This window comes from Salvia miltiorrhiza, chromosome 3 (assembly GCF_028751815.1).
Source record: "Salvia miltiorrhiza cultivar Shanhuang (shh) chromosome 3, IMPLAD_Smil_shh, whole genome shotgun sequence".
NCBI lineage: Eukaryota > Viridiplantae > Streptophyta > Magnoliopsida > Lamiales > Lamiaceae > Salvia > Salvia miltiorrhiza.
The window spans coordinates 8,991,916-9,008,291 of record NC_080389.1 but is presented as its reverse complement, the minus strand read 5'-3'; the positions used below and the strand labels follow the sequence as shown (position 1 = coordinate 9,008,291).

General features: G+C 37.8%; 2 protein-coding genes across 2 annotated transcripts; one reads left to right on the top strand and one right to left on the bottom strand.

Annotated features, from left to right (window-relative positions):
• Positions 1–1,023: 1,023 nt before the first annotated feature.
• Positions 1,024–1,619, bottom strand: LOC131018269 (protein WHAT'S THIS FACTOR 1, chloroplastic-like). The gene is made up of 2 exons (XM_057946992.1): positions 1,456–1,619; positions 1,024–1,396 (listed from the first exon to the last, which is right to left on the bottom strand). The coding sequence occupies exons 1-2, from the start codon at positions 1,617–1,619 to the stop codon at positions 1,024–1,026; spliced, it is 537 nt and encodes a 178-aa protein (XP_057802975.1).
• Positions 1,620–10,189: 8,570 nt separating this feature from the next.
• LOC131017403 (probable disease resistance protein At1g58602) lies at positions 10,190–15,706 on the top strand. Its single transcript, XM_057946148.1, has 3 exons — positions 10,190–10,529; positions 12,811–13,573; positions 13,775–15,706. The coding sequence occupies exons 2-3, from the start codon at positions 12,820–12,822 to the stop codon at positions 15,502–15,504; spliced, it is 2,484 nt and encodes an 827-aa protein (XP_057802131.1). The 5' UTR covers positions 10,190–10,529; positions 12,811–12,819; the 3' UTR covers positions 15,505–15,706.
• The last annotated feature ends 670 nt before the right edge of the window (positions 15,707–16,376 follow it).

Genomic DNA, 16,376 nt, shown 5'->3' with positions numbered 1-16,376 from the left:
TTAAGACATTTTTTATTAAAAGGCAAGCATAATAATAATAATAATAACAAACAACATGTTCATAGATTATATATTTTCTATATATTACAAATTAGTTTCAATACATTATAATTTTTTTTAGCATTTCATACATATTAGGCATTTTTTATTAAAAGACAAGTATAATAGTAATAATAACAAACAATATTTCATAGATTATATAGTTTTAAATAACAAAATTATCCTTAAATTAAGTATATATGAGAGAATATAATAACCAAATACTCTTTTATAAAACAAAATTATTTTATAATAGGTATAAACATATATCTATATATATATATATATAGGGAGTGGTTATATTGAGAAGCTATATATTGTTGAGAAGTTAAGAAGCAATCTAATAGATGAACATGTCAATACATTTTGATGAACATGGCAATTAGACCCCAGATCAATAAATTCTTTGAACATACCAAATATAACTAACGAACATACGAATCTATTTAATTTGTTAAAAAATACGCCATCGCCAAGGATCGAACCCCAGATCAAACCCGCGTTCACAAAAATTAATTGACATGTTCATCTATTAGATTACTTCTCAACTTCTCAACAATATATAGCTTCTCAATTGAACCGCTCCCTATATATATATATATATATATATATATATATATATATATATATATATATATATTTTTTAAAAACTCAAAATTTGGGAGGGGGCTCTAGCCCCCCCTGGCTCCGTCCCTGGCTGCACCTGCCCAAGCTACTGCAGACAATATTATTCTCGTCTCTTAGATTTCTAAGAGTTTGTTAAGTATTTCTATGTTTACAGCTGAGAATGGTGTTTTTCTTGAATTTCATGGTCATCATTATGTTGTTAAGGTCAGTCTTCAAAGCTGGTTGCATAAATTTCTCCATGGTTAGCGTATCAAAGCTTATGTAGAACAACTCCGGGTGCCTCACCAACACTCGTCTCGCCTTGTTCGACAACCCAAACTCCTTCCTAAAATGTGTCAAATGGTCCACTAATGTCCTCTACTCCATAGTCATCCCTAACACCTCCCTCACCACACCACAAGCTGTCTTCCCCGCCCTTATCAATTCTTTCACCAATTCTTTCAGATTACTAATGTACGGGCACACATCCAAAAATTCCTTAAACTTTATCAGATAATCATGATGCCACTTCTTAATATTCAGCTCTTTCCTCAGTCTTAGATGTTTGAATTTCAACGGCCTGTCAACTATCAGCTCCAGAGACTCGTCCTCATCATGCCATGGCAAAGCTTTGGCCAAACTGTTGTCCCACGAAACAAGCTCAAGAGCGCGCCCATAAGAAGCTTCCACAACTTTAAACTTATCCAGATGGTCATTGCAGAGGCGGGGGAGCAGAAGTTGACAGGCAGGGCTGTGATAAGGGAGGCAAGCATTAACAGTTTTTGGAGTTCAGCTGCCAAAGAAATAGACATAGATTTCTTAAGAGCAGACTCCTTTTTAGCAAGGGCTACAGCAGGAGGGGTGAGGGACGCAAAGCTGAGAGAGAGGGCTGGCAGCGTGGAACTTGGAACGTACGGAGTAGGAGGATTGGGGATAGAGAAGAGCTTGAAGATAGTGGGATAGCGGCGGATCATGGCTAGGACAGACCGGGGGGTGGGTAGAGACGAGTAAATGGGATCCTAGAGAAACAGAAGTAGGTGTATCGAGCAGCCACGGAGGAGATATGGCCATTAGCCTACAAAATGATGAATTGATGATTTGTGCATGGCCATTAGCCTACAAAATGAAACCTTGTTTGAGCAACCAATGCCAATGCTAAGTAAAGAGCATCAAGAAGTTGAAGAAGAGTATGAAGAAACGAGAGATGATGATCAATTTTCCAAACCCCTTGAAGTTGAGAGCCCAACTTTTCCAACACAACCTCTACAATTCCAAAAAGATGAAGACTTCATATGCTTTAAAGAATGCAAAGTCAAAAATTTGATCGATCCTTACCTCGACACGGGCGATTCTACGAAGGCTTGCTTTTTTCACTTTTATTTATCTTCATCTTTTCATTTTCACTTTGGTTTGTCTAATAATGAATTATTTGAGTGTGGTGATACTCTAGATGGTGAATGAGATTACTATGACTCTCGTGATGTCTCAAAAATTGCTAAGCCACCATATTTTTGGGTGGCAACAGATGGAGCATACAAATTTGATGAAAAATGGCCACCGCCTAAGCCTCCACCTTACTTGTGAGTACGAGACTAGTAACCATTTTCTTCTTCCTCCAAACTTATTTTTTCTTTCTGTGAAATAAGTTTGGGGGGATGGTGAAGATGGGTTACTTACGTTTACCCGTTGTTTATCTTTTATTTATTTTTTTTATTTAGTTATTTACTTCCTCCGTCCGCCAAGATTATGTCAAATTGGTTGGGCACGGGATTTAATAAAATTGATGATGATATTGATGTAGTGGAGAAAGGGTCCCACCACTTTATGAGATGTGTGGTTGAGATTGAATTTTGGGTGGATTTTTTATAAATAAAGAGTGTTAGTAAGGATAAAAATATTAAAGAGGATGGTGGGACCATTGCCTTAAAAGGAAAGTGACATAATCTTGGCGGACGCCCGATATAGTAATTGTGACATAATCTTGGCGGACGGAAGGAGTAGTTATTTTAGTTTTGTTATAATAATGAGATTTTGTCTCTATTTTTGAAAATTTCCATGTCTTTTATGTTTGAGCTTGATTGTTCAAAAACATGAGTTGGATGAAGTGTGTGATGAGCTTATGATAATATTTGTTTTTGGAGAAATTGTTCTGTTTCACATGTGGATTTTTGCATGAAAAGTTTAAACTTTTGATTAATGAGCTAAATGTTTTGCCTCTAAGAACTTGAAAATGAGATTGTAAGATTTGAGCCATTGATTGTAATACATTCACAATCTCATTTTATTTTTGAGTGTAAATCATTTGGGCATGTTTGTTGATCTCTAGGACTTGTCATGAGTCCTCTCTTGAAAATAAAAGTAGATGTGTTGTTAATATTGAAGTGATTTAAGGCCATTCTTGTTAGCCACTTGACTTAAATTGTGTCCAAATTCTCATATGATCATAGTTTCTCTCTTTGTGCCTTATAGCCTTTCTTTGAATTAACCAATGATAAAGGGATAGAATTTAGATTGTTAGTAGTTGCTTTGACGAAAATGTTTGGAAAATGATTGAAATTACTTGTCTAACTTTGATTGAGTGAAAATCACTAGTCTCCTCTGAGCTCCAAAAGAAAAGAAAAGAAAAGAAAAAGAAAGCAAAAAGAAATGTTGAAATAAAATAGTATAGAGGGGAGTGATTTGTCTTTTTAATCATGGTCTTGATAAGTATTCATAGGGTGAAAAAGAAGAAATGTGGGGATATTGGTTGATTGATTAGAAAAGAACAATGGTGAATATGACTTATTCAATTTGGGAATTGTATGAGATATGAGTCACTTTGCCTATAAACACCTCACCTCACCAAAGAGCTCTCATTGCAACCTAAATAGAAGCTCTTTTTGATCTTTATTTGTAACACATTAGAGAGTTAGGATAAATGGCAAGCTTTTGGTAGATTGCATACATTGTTTCAATTTGAGTGCAAACACGTTCATTTTAAACATTTGAGAGTTGAGTGCATCATTGGAACATCCACCTTGTGAGAATTCACGCTTGGAGGCTATAATGTTGATCTTATTATCACTTGTGACTTTTTGAAATGCATTTCTACTTGTGATACACTTTTGAAAGATTATTGAAAAAATTTGAAGCCCTTGAAATGACACCAATTCATTCTCACATGTTTGCTATCTTTTATTTCTCTTCTCTTTGTTGTTTGGGGACAAACAACGCTTTAAGTTTGGGGGGTTTACAAACATAGTTTTTGTACCTTAATTTCACATGATTTATTGTCATTTCCCATCATGTTTTGCTTGTGAATGCTTGTTTGTGGCAGAATGTTTAGTTTTATGAAGATTTGATGCCTTGGTGTAGTTTTGGAGTAATTTCAAGGAAACTCAAGGATTAATTGGAGGATTTTTAAGACATGAGATTGAAGTACGTCTCGAGAGGAATTCATGAGTGCAAACGGTGACCAAATCGGAGTTCGGACAATGGAGAATGAAGCCGAACAAGCGGACTGCGCACTGATCCCAGTACCTCGCGGTCCCGGGTCGCGGTCATGGGCCCGACCGCGGGCCTCTGCTCCAAAATCCTCCAGATCGCCAGACGGCACCCGCTGTCCGGGCCACGGTCGGGCCCTTCCAACAGCTTCCCCATGATCCTGTACCGCGGTCACGGCCGTGACCGCGACCAAAAGGTGGAATTGTGCGCTTTTGTGGGCCCAGACGAGATTTTCAGCCCCAAATACCCCTTATTCCCTCACTTTTCATATCATTCACCACACACCCAATTTCATCTTCCCCAACAATCCATCTCAAACCCTAGCCTCCATCTTCTATCATTTTTCTCTCTTCCACACACTAAACAACACTAAAATCATAGAAAGAAGGGGAAGACTTGGAAAGGAGCTCATCAAGACTACATGATTGAAGATCAAGATTATAAGATTTGTCTATGAATCTCTATTTCTTTATATCTTTGTTTATGTTTTCTTATGACTTGGGATTTATTTTTATTATGAATATACTTGGCTAAAACCCTTATCTTAGGGATTAGATTAGATGAATTTGAAATGGATTGATTTATTTGTTTAACATATATCTTGATTGTACTTATTGTTATCTTTTCAAGCCCTAGATTTATCTCTTGTATGATTGGTTGACCACCTTTTGTGCATTTCTAATTTGTGATTTGAATCAGGAGAGGATAATTACAATAGATTAGGAGTTTGATACATATCATCTCAATAACCGGGAGGTTGAGAGTTAGGTGAGGGCTTGTTGATCTTTTGTGCTCTTGGGAGTTATAGGTTAGAAATTGATAGGGGACGACAATTATGACTCGTAATCTACTGTTTTAGTCGTCCGGGAGAAGGCTAAAACTAGTGGGGAGATGGCCCTAGATAAGTAGACTATATCAAGATTAATATTGATTTAGATTGAAATTCATTACGATCTATCGAAATCTAGTCCCTAGGATAACTTTCATTCGAGTCATTCCTCAACTTATTAACTAAGTTTATGTTATTGCTATTTAGTTTACTTGTTTTAATTTAGTTTTGTTTTAGTTATCAACATCTCTTGATTTTGGTTGTCTAAATATATTGAAAACAACTTATTAATAGTATTTAAAATTTTAAATTCATCCATCCTTGTGGATACGACCTTGTTAAGAGTATGAGTCAGCATAGCTGAGTATAGCTGAGTCAGCTATGAGTCAGCAGTCTAGTCAGTAGTCCAGTCAGCAAGTTTGTTAGTTTGTTAGATTGTTAGCTGAAGCAAGTTAGAGTAGTTAGGAGCGGTTACTCTGCTCGCTTATATATTTTGTAAATACTTTGTATTTGGTTAAGTCTTTGAATACAGAAAATCATTCTCTCCAAATCTCTTCTCTACTTTTCTCTCAGTTTTTAGTATGTTTAACATGGTATCAATCGCCAGTTAAACCGCTCCTTGCAGCAAATCTGCAGAATCCTCTCGATCAATTCTAGATCGAGCTTTCTTCTCCTTCAAGTTTTCTAGTTTTCGATCCGATTTTTCTCTCACTCACCATGGAAAATCGCAATTCCGCTGCAAATCTACCACATCTACCTACAATCATCAAGCTAGATCGCACGAACTATGTTTTCTGGCGAGCTCAAGCTATCGCCACCATCTATGCTCACGGTTTCGACAACCTGATCTCATCTACTGCTACTTCTCCATCGCGCTCTCTTCCGTCTTCCTCTGGAGCTCCTAATCTAGAGTATGCTCTTTGGCACCGCAAAGATCAGTTTCTACTCAGCTGGCTTCTCTCCTCAGTCAGTGAGTCCATGCTTGGACATGTCGTTCGCTGCTCCCACGCTCGTGAGCTCTAGCATACTCTAGAACGCTTGTTCATGTCTCAGTCTAAGGCGCGCATAATGCAACTGCGTCTCCTTCTTCAATCTACAAAAAAAGGCGACCTCACTGTTGAAGAATTCTTCTTAAAGATGCGTGGATATGATGATCAACTCTCTGCGGTTGGGCAAATTGTGAATGATGAGGAGTTAATCATGTACATTCTGGCTGGTTTTGGTCCAGAATATGAAGCATTAGTGGTAAACATCATGAATAACTCTGACACACAGAACTTGCAGGAAGTTCAATTTGCATTTCAGGCTTATGAACTTCGGCTGCTGCAACAACACTCTCCACTCACCTCTCTATTAGAACCTACTGCCCACATTGCCTACAAAGGAGGTAGAGGTCCAAGTTCTGGCCGTGGAGGCATGGCAAATCGAGGTGGCAGATCATCAGCCACAAGAAAAATCATCACCTGCCAATTGTGTGGTCGCAATGGCCACGTTGCTATAAAGTGTTTCAAAAAATTTGACATACACTTCACTGATAACACTGTTACATCTCCTCAAGTTTTTTACTCTGATGCTACTGGATTGTCTAATGAATCTAATCTTCCTCAAGATGATATGCAGGGAGATCCTCACTGGTATATGGACAGTGGAGCTACTGCTCATATCACCAACAACATGCAAAACTTGGCTATAAGCAAAGACTACATTGGACAAGAACATCTTGTGGTTGGCAATGGTAATTCTCTCCCTATCTCTTCTATAGGCTGCACTTCTCTTCCTTCTCCTACCTTCACAAAACAGTCCTTATTACTCAACAACATCCTCTATGTTCCCCAAATCACCAAAAACTTGCTTAGCATTTCACAATTTACCAAAGATAATCAAGTTTCAATTGAATTTAATCACACTTGCTGTTTTGTCAAGGATCTCCAAACCGGCAAGATTCTCTTGAAGGGCCATCTGCATAAAGGGCTGTATCAGCTTGATCTCTCCTCTCTTTGCAAGAGTTCTTCCATTAAGCCTTGTAACTCATCTACTTCAATCTCATGTAATCATTCTGATAACATCTGTTCTGTATGAGAATCTAGAGGTAGGAATCTTCTGCACTCTGATCAAGCTCTTGTAATCTGTAATAAAACTTCTCAATTTGCTGGTGTTTGTACCCAAAATCTGGATATTTTGCATCGAAGTCTTGGACACCCTGCCCCCCATACCCTAGCAAAAGTATGTGCTACATTAAAAATACCTTTTAGCTCATCTAAACTAACCTTCTGTGATGCTTGTAAAATGGGAAAGCTACATCAAAAGTCTCACATTACACAGCCCATTAAAACATCTTCACCTTTTGAGCTAGTTCACTCTGACTTATGGGGTCCCTCTTATGTTTCTTCTCTACATGGGTATAAATACTATATTGTGTTTGTTGATGACTACAGTAGATACTCTTGGATCTATCCTCTCACTGTCAAATCTCAAACTGCTGAAATTGTCAAAAACTTCATAGCCTTAGTCAAATGTCAATTTGGTGTTACCATTAAAGCCTTACAAACTGATTGGGGGGGTGAATTCAGACCCTTAGTTCAACATCTCAAAACTTTAGGCATTCATTTTCAACATCCTTGCCCTCATATCCATCAACAAAATGGAAAAGTTGAAAGAAAACACCAACACATTGTAGATACCGGTCTTACTCTCTTAGCTCAAGCTGCACTTCCATCTACATACTGGTGGGATGCCTTCTCAGCCTCTGTTTATCTCATCAATAGGCTTCCTTCACCAACTCTTAATCACAGTACTCCTTTTGAACTCCTATTTCATAAACCACCTGACTATAGCCTCTTAAAAGTATTCGGCTGTGCCTGCTTTCCTTACTTACGACCATATAGACAGCATAAACTCCAATATAGATCATCTAAGTGTGTATTTTTGGGTTATAGTGAGTCACATAAAGGGTACAAATGCATTGGTGCTGATAACAGAATTTATATTACAGATACAATGAGTTTTAATGAGTCTGAGTTTCCCTACTCTACACTTTTTCCATCCTTTATTCCCACCCCATCTCCCAGCCCTTCTTCCTCCTTCATTTTTCCAGAGCTCCCTCACCTTCCACAAATTCCATCTCCTGTCTCGTCTCCACCTTCCACTCAAGGCTCTTCAGCCTCTCCTTCCACACATCATACTACTTCATCATCTACATCCTCCGATGCCATAACATCTTCCCCTGACTTTTCCTCCTCACCACCATCTGCTCATCCAACTCCTCCTACTGTCACTTCCCATTCACCATCACCTACTGTCACTCATCATCCACCACATACAAATGCTCATCGTATGATTACCAGAGCCAAACATGGGATTTTCAAACCAAAAAGCTTTATAGCTCAAGTTTTTTATGTTGAAGTGAATAATGAGTCTAACTCTACTGATCTCATTGTCCATGAGTTTCTACCTGACAGTTCTAAACAGGATTCCAGTTCTCTTCCCTCTCTACCGCAGTCTGTGGAGGAGGCACTTGCTCATCCTGGATGGCTCTCTGCCAAACATGGATCCTCTTACCCTCTGATCCCAGCTACAAAGTTATAAGCAATAAATGGGTTTTTCGTGTCAAAACCTTATCTGATGGCACTCTAGATCAGCTAAAAGCTCGATTAGTAGCCAGGGGGTTTGAGCAAATTGCGGGTGTTGACTATTTGCAAACTTTAAGCCCTGTTGTGAAGGCATCTACTATCAGATTTATGTTCAGTATTGCTGCCTCCAAAGGTTGGTCTGTGCAACAAATAGACATTAACAATGCCTTCTTGAATGGTGATTTAGAAGATGTCATTTATATGAAGCAGCCACAAGGCTTTGAGGATCCCATTCATCCTGATTATGTTTGCAAATTACAGAAGTCCTTGTATGGTCTCAAACAGGCTCCTCGTGCTTGGTATGATAAGCTCAGGGGTTACCTCTATGAACTTGGTTTCAAACGTTCTAGCTCGGATTTCTCTCTATTCTACAAAAATTCAGGTGGTGCTCTCACTTTAATTCTTGTCTATGTGGATGATATACTTGTCACAGGGGATGATTCGGCTTATGTACTCCAACTGATCAAGCAACTTCATGATACTTTTGCTCTCAAACATCTTGGTGAGGTACATTATTTTCTTGGCATAGAGGTAGCCAAGCCAAACTCCTCCACTTACAATCTCGGTCAGTTAAAGTATCTGCATGATCTTCTTGCCAAAACCAGTATGACCTCCTGTAAACCATGTCCCACACCTATGGTAACTTCTCCAAAGCTCTCTAAAACTGATGGTACACCTTTTTCTGATCCATCGCTGTATCGCAGCACTGTTGGAGCATTGCAATATCTCACTTTAACTCGTCCAGATATAGCTTTCTCCATCAACAAACTGAGTCAATTCTTATCATCTCCATGTGATCAGCATTGGGCTGCTTGCAAAAGAGTTTTGCGCTATCTCAAGGGTACTTCTCAACTTGCTCTTCAGTTCACCTCTTCCTCTGCAGTCAAGTTTACTGGTTTTTCGGATGCGGACTACGCCAGTTGTCCCGATGATCGTCGTTCTACCGGAGGTCACTGTGTCTTCTTAGGTGACAATTTATTGCTTTGGAGCTCAAAGAAACAGCCTGTAGTTTCTAGGAGTAGTGCTGAATCGGAGTATCGCTCCCTTGCAAATGTTGCCACTGAACTCATGTGGCTTCAGTCGCTTTGTCAAGAGTTGGGACTTCCATTTACTCATCCTCATCAAGTTTGGTGTGACAACACAGCAGCAGTTGCCCTCTCAGCCAATCCTGTTTTCCACTCGCGCACAAAACATGTTGAGGTCGACATCCACTTCGTTCGGGAAAAAGTAATGGAGAAAATCATTGAAGTAGGACATGTTCCAACTGAAGATCAAGTCGCCGATATCTTCACCAAACCACTCCCGGAGTCTCGTTTTTGTTTACTTCGTTCAAAGTTAAAACTTGTACAACCAGGCTGATTACATATAGATAAATCTTTTTGGGAGTATGTTAAGAGTACGAGTCAGCATAGCTGAGTCAGCTATGAGTCAGCAGTCTAGTCAGCAGTCCAGTCAGCAAGTTTGTTAGTTTGTTAGATTGTTAGCTGAAGCAGTTAGAGTAGTTAGGAGCGGTTACTCTGCTCGCTTATATATTTTGTAAATACTTTGTATTTGGTTAAGTCTTTGAATACAGAAAATCATTCTCTCCAAATCTCTTCTCTACTTTTCTCTCAGTTTTTAGTATGTTTAACAGACCTTCATGTGCCTATATAATAAGTCAACTCTTCAGGTGGCTCGATATAAGCTGGTGATCTTATTATCTTATTAATATGCACATAATTATTTGGCTTCTTCAACCGGACTTTCAGTAGATATAATTATTCACAACTTTCTAACATTCAAAATCCCTAGTTCTACACAAACGAAATTCACTATTCAGACCCCCAAATCTAATCACAGTAAACACCGCCGGATTTCGCCGCGCCGCCCCAGCCGTTCCTCGCTACAGCTCCTTAGCTGCTCGCTCGGCGCCACCACACCTCCTTTCGCCGCCAGCAGCCCAGGTATGTTATCTTCACTCTGGAAATCCAATACCCAGCCTGTGTTCTTTTTCTTTTCGACAAATTTACAATGCTTGCTTATTTGCTATTATCAAAATTGAAAAAATTAGTTGTATCAATTGAAAATATCATAAGATAAGAAGATGTTTATGAGTCTATGAGAGTGTGATTGTGTTGTACTGTTCTGTTTGTGTTTGTTTTCAAGGATCAATAATCCTTCCTCATTATGCCTTCCGTGGTGACTTGAATCTCCAACCTAATGATCGGAGGGAGAAATGTCTTACTAATTGAGCTGCTTTTTGAACTGTTCGGTTTGTGTTTGAGCATTTGAAATTCAAATTTTTTTTTTTTTTTTTAGTTTTCCGATTAGTCAAATATCGAACCGAAAGTCCAACGCCCTGAACAAGCGCCACCAAGTTTGGCTGTAATAGGGTTGTTTCAACTACTTTTTAATAAGCGCCAATAACAATTTACTCCTTTTGTCTTCCATATTTATGCATGGAATATTTTGACATGGATTATAATAAAAAGTTATTGAAAAGGTTGTTAAAGGTATTGATAATGGACAAATGATATTGATAGTGCAAAATGAGTCCCACATCGAGAGTATTGATATTGATAGTATAGAAAGAGTCCCACGAGAGTATTGATACTTGATAGTCAATGTTGTGAAAAGCTTAAGGCGAGATTGAGGCGGTAAGCCTCGAGGCGTAAGCCTCACACTGAACACAAAAAAAAAACCTCATAATAATTTTAAACAACAGATAATTACACCAAATAAATTTAAAAAATATATAAATTATGGGTTTAAAAGTCTTAAAATAATTAAAATAAAAGTCTTAAAAGTCTATAAATATCCAGAATCGAGCATTCAACTTGTCAAGATAGATTTAGGGGTGTTTGGCAAAATACGTTGTAGTGAAGCTTCAACAGTTTATAAGATGTTTCAGCACTTAGATGATGCACAATAACTTAAATATATGTGCTAGATGAGAAAAGAAAAAATAATAAAAGAAAGAAAGAATTACCCGGTGTGGGTGCTGGCCTGAGCAATGAATATAGAGGCTATAGTAATATACTTGCCTAAGAAAAAGAAAAAAAATAGTAATGTGAAAAATGAATATATAGAAATAGGGATAGGATTGCCGATGAGGCCTTGTTCTAGTGGCAAAGCTGAGGCATCCAAAGACTCTCCTCTGTGAGAGGTCTTAGGTTCGATCTCGCTTGGCGGTGATGTTTTCCCACTTTGTCTTGGGTTCGATCCCGCTTGGCGGTGATGTTTTCCCACTTTTAGGTGGTGATGTATTATTGTTTGTTTGATTGTTTGTTGGTCCCACATGCCCGGCGTTCTCGCCTGCGTGCGGTGATGCAACAATGCATTATTATATATATGCATCAATTGATATTGCATTATATATATAATGTATTTTTAGAGTTAATGCAGTTATGCATTTTTGAATTTATATATGCACTTTTGTGTTCAACATTATGGATTTTTAGGAGATCTACAATACTACTTAAAGCTAAGAGATGGGACAAAGGATCTCATCTGCAACAATCATTTTAGTAAATACAATTAAGTAATCTTTTGACATGTAGGTATGCATTTCCTAATCAAGTCGCTAAGTTGGACAGAAAATGCGTCATTGCTTGCGAACCTTCAATATTTAATAAGTAGAAGCAATATTAATTTGTTTTGGTGCTAGGATCGATATTGGATCTACTATTTGGATTTCTCTTAACTTTTTTTTTTTACAATCTTATGTCAGAAACAATTAGTCAACAAATTGTTTCTCGACAAAAGCAGGATGCGGGAAATAATGAATTTATATAATAGAAAGATTTCAATGGTCTAAGCCACCAAATCAATCTTTTTCTATTTTCTATTGTAACAGAGGACTTTTAGAATCCTATATCAAAAAACGAAAGATGAAACTATGGAAAAGGGAGGATTCATTCAGAAGTATATTTTTTTAAACCCAGAATATTTTCATAAAGGTGTTTTTTTTTTCTTTTTCTTTAATTCAAAATAATTATTTTTTTGCAATCTTACACTTCAGGAGATTTCTTTAAACCCAGAATCATTTGGATGCCCGAATAAACTTACATTCTTGTTATTTTTTTTATTTTTATTTTTTGGTATTGTAGTCATGTTTGTTACTCCTCTTTAAGAAATAATTATAGTACCAATATTATAATTGTCTAAGCCACCAAACGGGGAAGGACCTCATGGATCCATATAGTCATCACTATTCGCTACTAATGCTGTTAAACTGCCTATTAGGGCAAAAACATGTCGGAGGCCCTCCTCTTATCAGTGATACAGAAGCTGGACATTAATTATCGAGAGCACAAGGCAACAAATGAGCAAATGGAAAGGGTAATTACGGAGATGATAGAGATTCTAGATATGGTGAGGGATAAGAAATTAGAAGACGGGAGAAGCCTAAATTTTTTTGTAAGTGACCTCGTCGACGTGGCTGACGATGGCCTCGAACTTTGCAAACGACACGAACTCCATCATTTCCACTATGATTCCATCCATAGTTGGATTGGAGAGATCAAAGAGCGCATGCTTAAACTGGGAGATAACGGGGCAGAGATGGAGTCCAACATGAGATCATCAAAAAATGTTGATGATGAAGATGTGGTGGGATTGGAGGAAGACGTGGAAATGTTGCTTCGCACAAGGATTATTGGTGGGACAGGATACCGGAAGACTGTTCTTATCAAAGGGATGTGTGGTACTGGAAAGACAACTCTTGCCAGAGAGATATACAACCATCCAACCGTCATTGAGCGATTCAAGCGTCGTGCTTGGGTATCTAATTCTCCTGACTTCACTCTTAAAGAGCTACTTATCAAACTAATACAACAGGTAGTTCCTCAGAATCTCCATACATCTTCGCTATTGAAGAATATGGACAACCGAAGGCTCCGAGATATGCTTTGCCAACACCTGCAAGGAACGCGATATTTTATAGTTCTCGACGATTTGCCCAAACAAACGCACTTGGTGTCTTTCTTGAAAGCTCTTCCACGAGGATGTATGTTTTTGCTTATGATCTAGCTGTGTTGCGCTTTCTTTGATTTTAAGTTAGCGTTGGTTCAAAATTTAAAGTTTTTGTTATTAAATTTAAAATAAAAGTTCCAAATATTATTAGTGTCCAATGGTTTTTTGTTTTTTGTTTAAAATTTATGACTGAATCAAGTAATCAAACAATTTAAATTTGTTCTTATGTAAGCAGGGAATGGAAGTAGATTGCTGCTCACAAGTCACACCACCCATATCAACATACGTGTAGGCGAAGAAGATGTTCATCAGATGAAACCTTTGGATTCTAAAAAGAGCTGGCTATTGTTTTTGAAAACAATAAACCATGGCAATAAGTTGACGGGTGAGCACAAATTCCCAAAGTCCTTGGAGCATATGGGAAAAGAAATGTTGAGAAAATGTGACGGTCTGCCATTAGCTATAAAAGAGGTGGGAAAGCAGTTAGCGGAAAGGAAATTATCAGGGAGTAATGAATGGGAACAACTTCTTGAATCAGTTGATTTTGGTTCAACATTGAAGTTATTGGAATCGTTTTATCATAAATTGGATCCCAAACTGGAGCTATGTTTCATGTCTATGTGCTTCTTTAAGAAAAGTACAACTTTGAGGGCAGAAAAGTTGACACAGATTTGGGTTGCAGGAGTAGTGGATTATGTACATCAATGTTGCTCATATTTATATGGTTTAATTAATGAATCAGTTATTGAAGTCAAGAACAAGGGCACCAAGTATCAAATGAATGCTTTGCTACACATGCTATCCATCCAAAAAGCAGAGAAGGAATTAGGTTTTGAGATCCTTAGGAACAATGGAAATAATCAACCCTCTCAGAGTCCTCGTCATCATCGTGTTATCATTTGTAGCAGAGACAAGTTCAACTACTCCACGAATCAAGATAAACATCTTGTTTCTCTCTTCTTCCATGGAGGTGGCTACTTCGACACTAGTCCATCTTATTGGAAGAGTTTTGAACTACTTAAGATACTTGACTTGGAAGATTTTGGGCTGAAGAATTTACCGGAAAGTATTGGCACATTGATGGAATTAAGATACTTGGGATTGAGAAACAATCACATACAAGAGCTGCCAAACTCGTTGGGGTGCTTGAAAAACCTCGAGGTTCTTGATATAGCTCTAAACTTTATGGTGGATGTGCCAGATATTATATGGGAAATGCGTAGCCTTCGCCACCTCTACTTGTCTGATGTTATTTGCCGAAAGCCTCTGAAGATAGACGCGCTACTGTTTCTAGAGACCTTAACCTACGTCTCAATTGATAATTGGACGTATGGGCTATTGGGCTTAAAAATGTTAACTTTTCTTAAGAAATTGGGCATAGAAGGATTGGATGGAAACTCAGATGTAAGCAAGCTCTTTGTGTCATTGGCTGACTTGGAGTATCTTGATTATCTAATGTTAAGAGGGTATCGTTTCAGAAGCATGCCTTGTTTGGATGAGCTTGCTATTCTACAAAGACTCCGTACGCTCAAATTGGATGGACTCCTTGCCAAGTTACCAAATGATCTCCCTCCATATATTGAGCACTTGAAGTTGGTTAATAGCTGTCTTGATGAAGACCCCATGCCAATGCTAGAGAAGCTACCCTGGCTAAAACACCTCAAATTGCGGAATGCATTCACTGGTCAACAAATGGTGAGCTTGCGCTACGGCTTCCCTCGTCTCAAAGTCTTGTGCATGGAAGAGTTGTGGAATCTGAGAAATGTACAAGTTGGAGAAGGTGCAATGTGTATGCTCCAGAAATTAGAAATCCACAATTGTCCATATCTGGATACCCTCCCAAAAGCGATTGTGTCGATTTATTATCTGAAGGAGTTAAAGATGATGACAACCAAAAACATTGCAGCAAAGATCAGGAATTCAGACTTAATCTCCAAAAGAATTATCGCGAATATCAATCCATGAGCTAGCGTAGTAATCTGCATTATTGTTACGTGCATTTTGTTTGTTGGCGTTAATTTAAAAGCTTCTTGTTAGATTTTCTTCCTTGTCTTCTCCCTTGGAGGTTGTGTGTTTGTAAATGACATTTGGTTTGTGACAATTGAGGTTTGTAAAAATTATCCTCTGTTTCTCCCTTGATGTTGGAATATATTGGATTTCATGGTTATCATTGTGTTGATAATTAGGAGAATCATATCAACCAATCAATTTCGGTGGAGGGCAGTGTCGAAGATGGACTGTATAAGTTGGTTGTGCTACAAAGCTGGTTGCATTAAAAGCTCGTAAATCTCATTTCACGTTTTGCCTTTCAATTAGGCTTGGCAATACTGGTCATCATATTGTGCAACAAAATCCAAGTACGAACAATGCAATAATCTATCATCACAATATTGTTTCTAATTGTAATAACCTGTTATTCCCCACTAAATTTTAGAATAATTTTTCAACTTTGAAGCATAATTAAGATGTTTCGCCCCAATGAAAGAAAATAAATTTGGGGCTTAGTTCCACAAATGATTTACAAAAAAAACCTTTTTGTAAATTCAAGTTTAATTTTTATACATTGCATATTATATTAAATTGTATTATGTGAAGACATAGATTAATTTTATAGTATTTGAGTATTGATATTAATTTAAATAATGGTGACGATGAAGCGCAGTCTGTGTTGGTAAGACGCTTCTCCTCCAATCGATAAGGCAGGTTTGAGTCACCTAGAAAGCTCGAGTATCGGTGTGTATTTTCTTTTTTTGGTAATAATAATTTAACAAAAAAAAATTGCATAATGGTGACATTAAAAGTTTTGCTTGAGATTTATTCAAAGAATGAGTTGGGCC

What these genes read in the sequence shown, in the direction of transcription:
- LOC131017403 (XM_057946148.1), top strand. Translation starts at nt 12,820, where the DNA reads ATGTCGGAGGCCCTCCTCTTATCAGTGATACAGAAGCTGGACATTAAT. An exon ending in GAAAGCTCTTCCACGAGGAT is followed by an intron (nt 13,574 to 13,774) that starts GTATGTTTTTGC and finishes TTATGTAAGCAG; the next exon opens with GGAATGGAAGTAGATTGCTG.
- LOC131018269 (XM_057946992.1), bottom strand. Translation starts at nt 1,619, where the DNA reads ATGATCCGCCGCTATCCCACTATCTTCAAGCTCTTCTCTATCCCCAAT. An exon ending in TCTGCTCTTAAGAAATCTAT is followed by an intron (nt 1,397 to 1,455) that starts GTCTATTTCTTT and finishes CCCTTATCACAG; the next exon opens with CCCTGCCTGTCAACTTCTGC.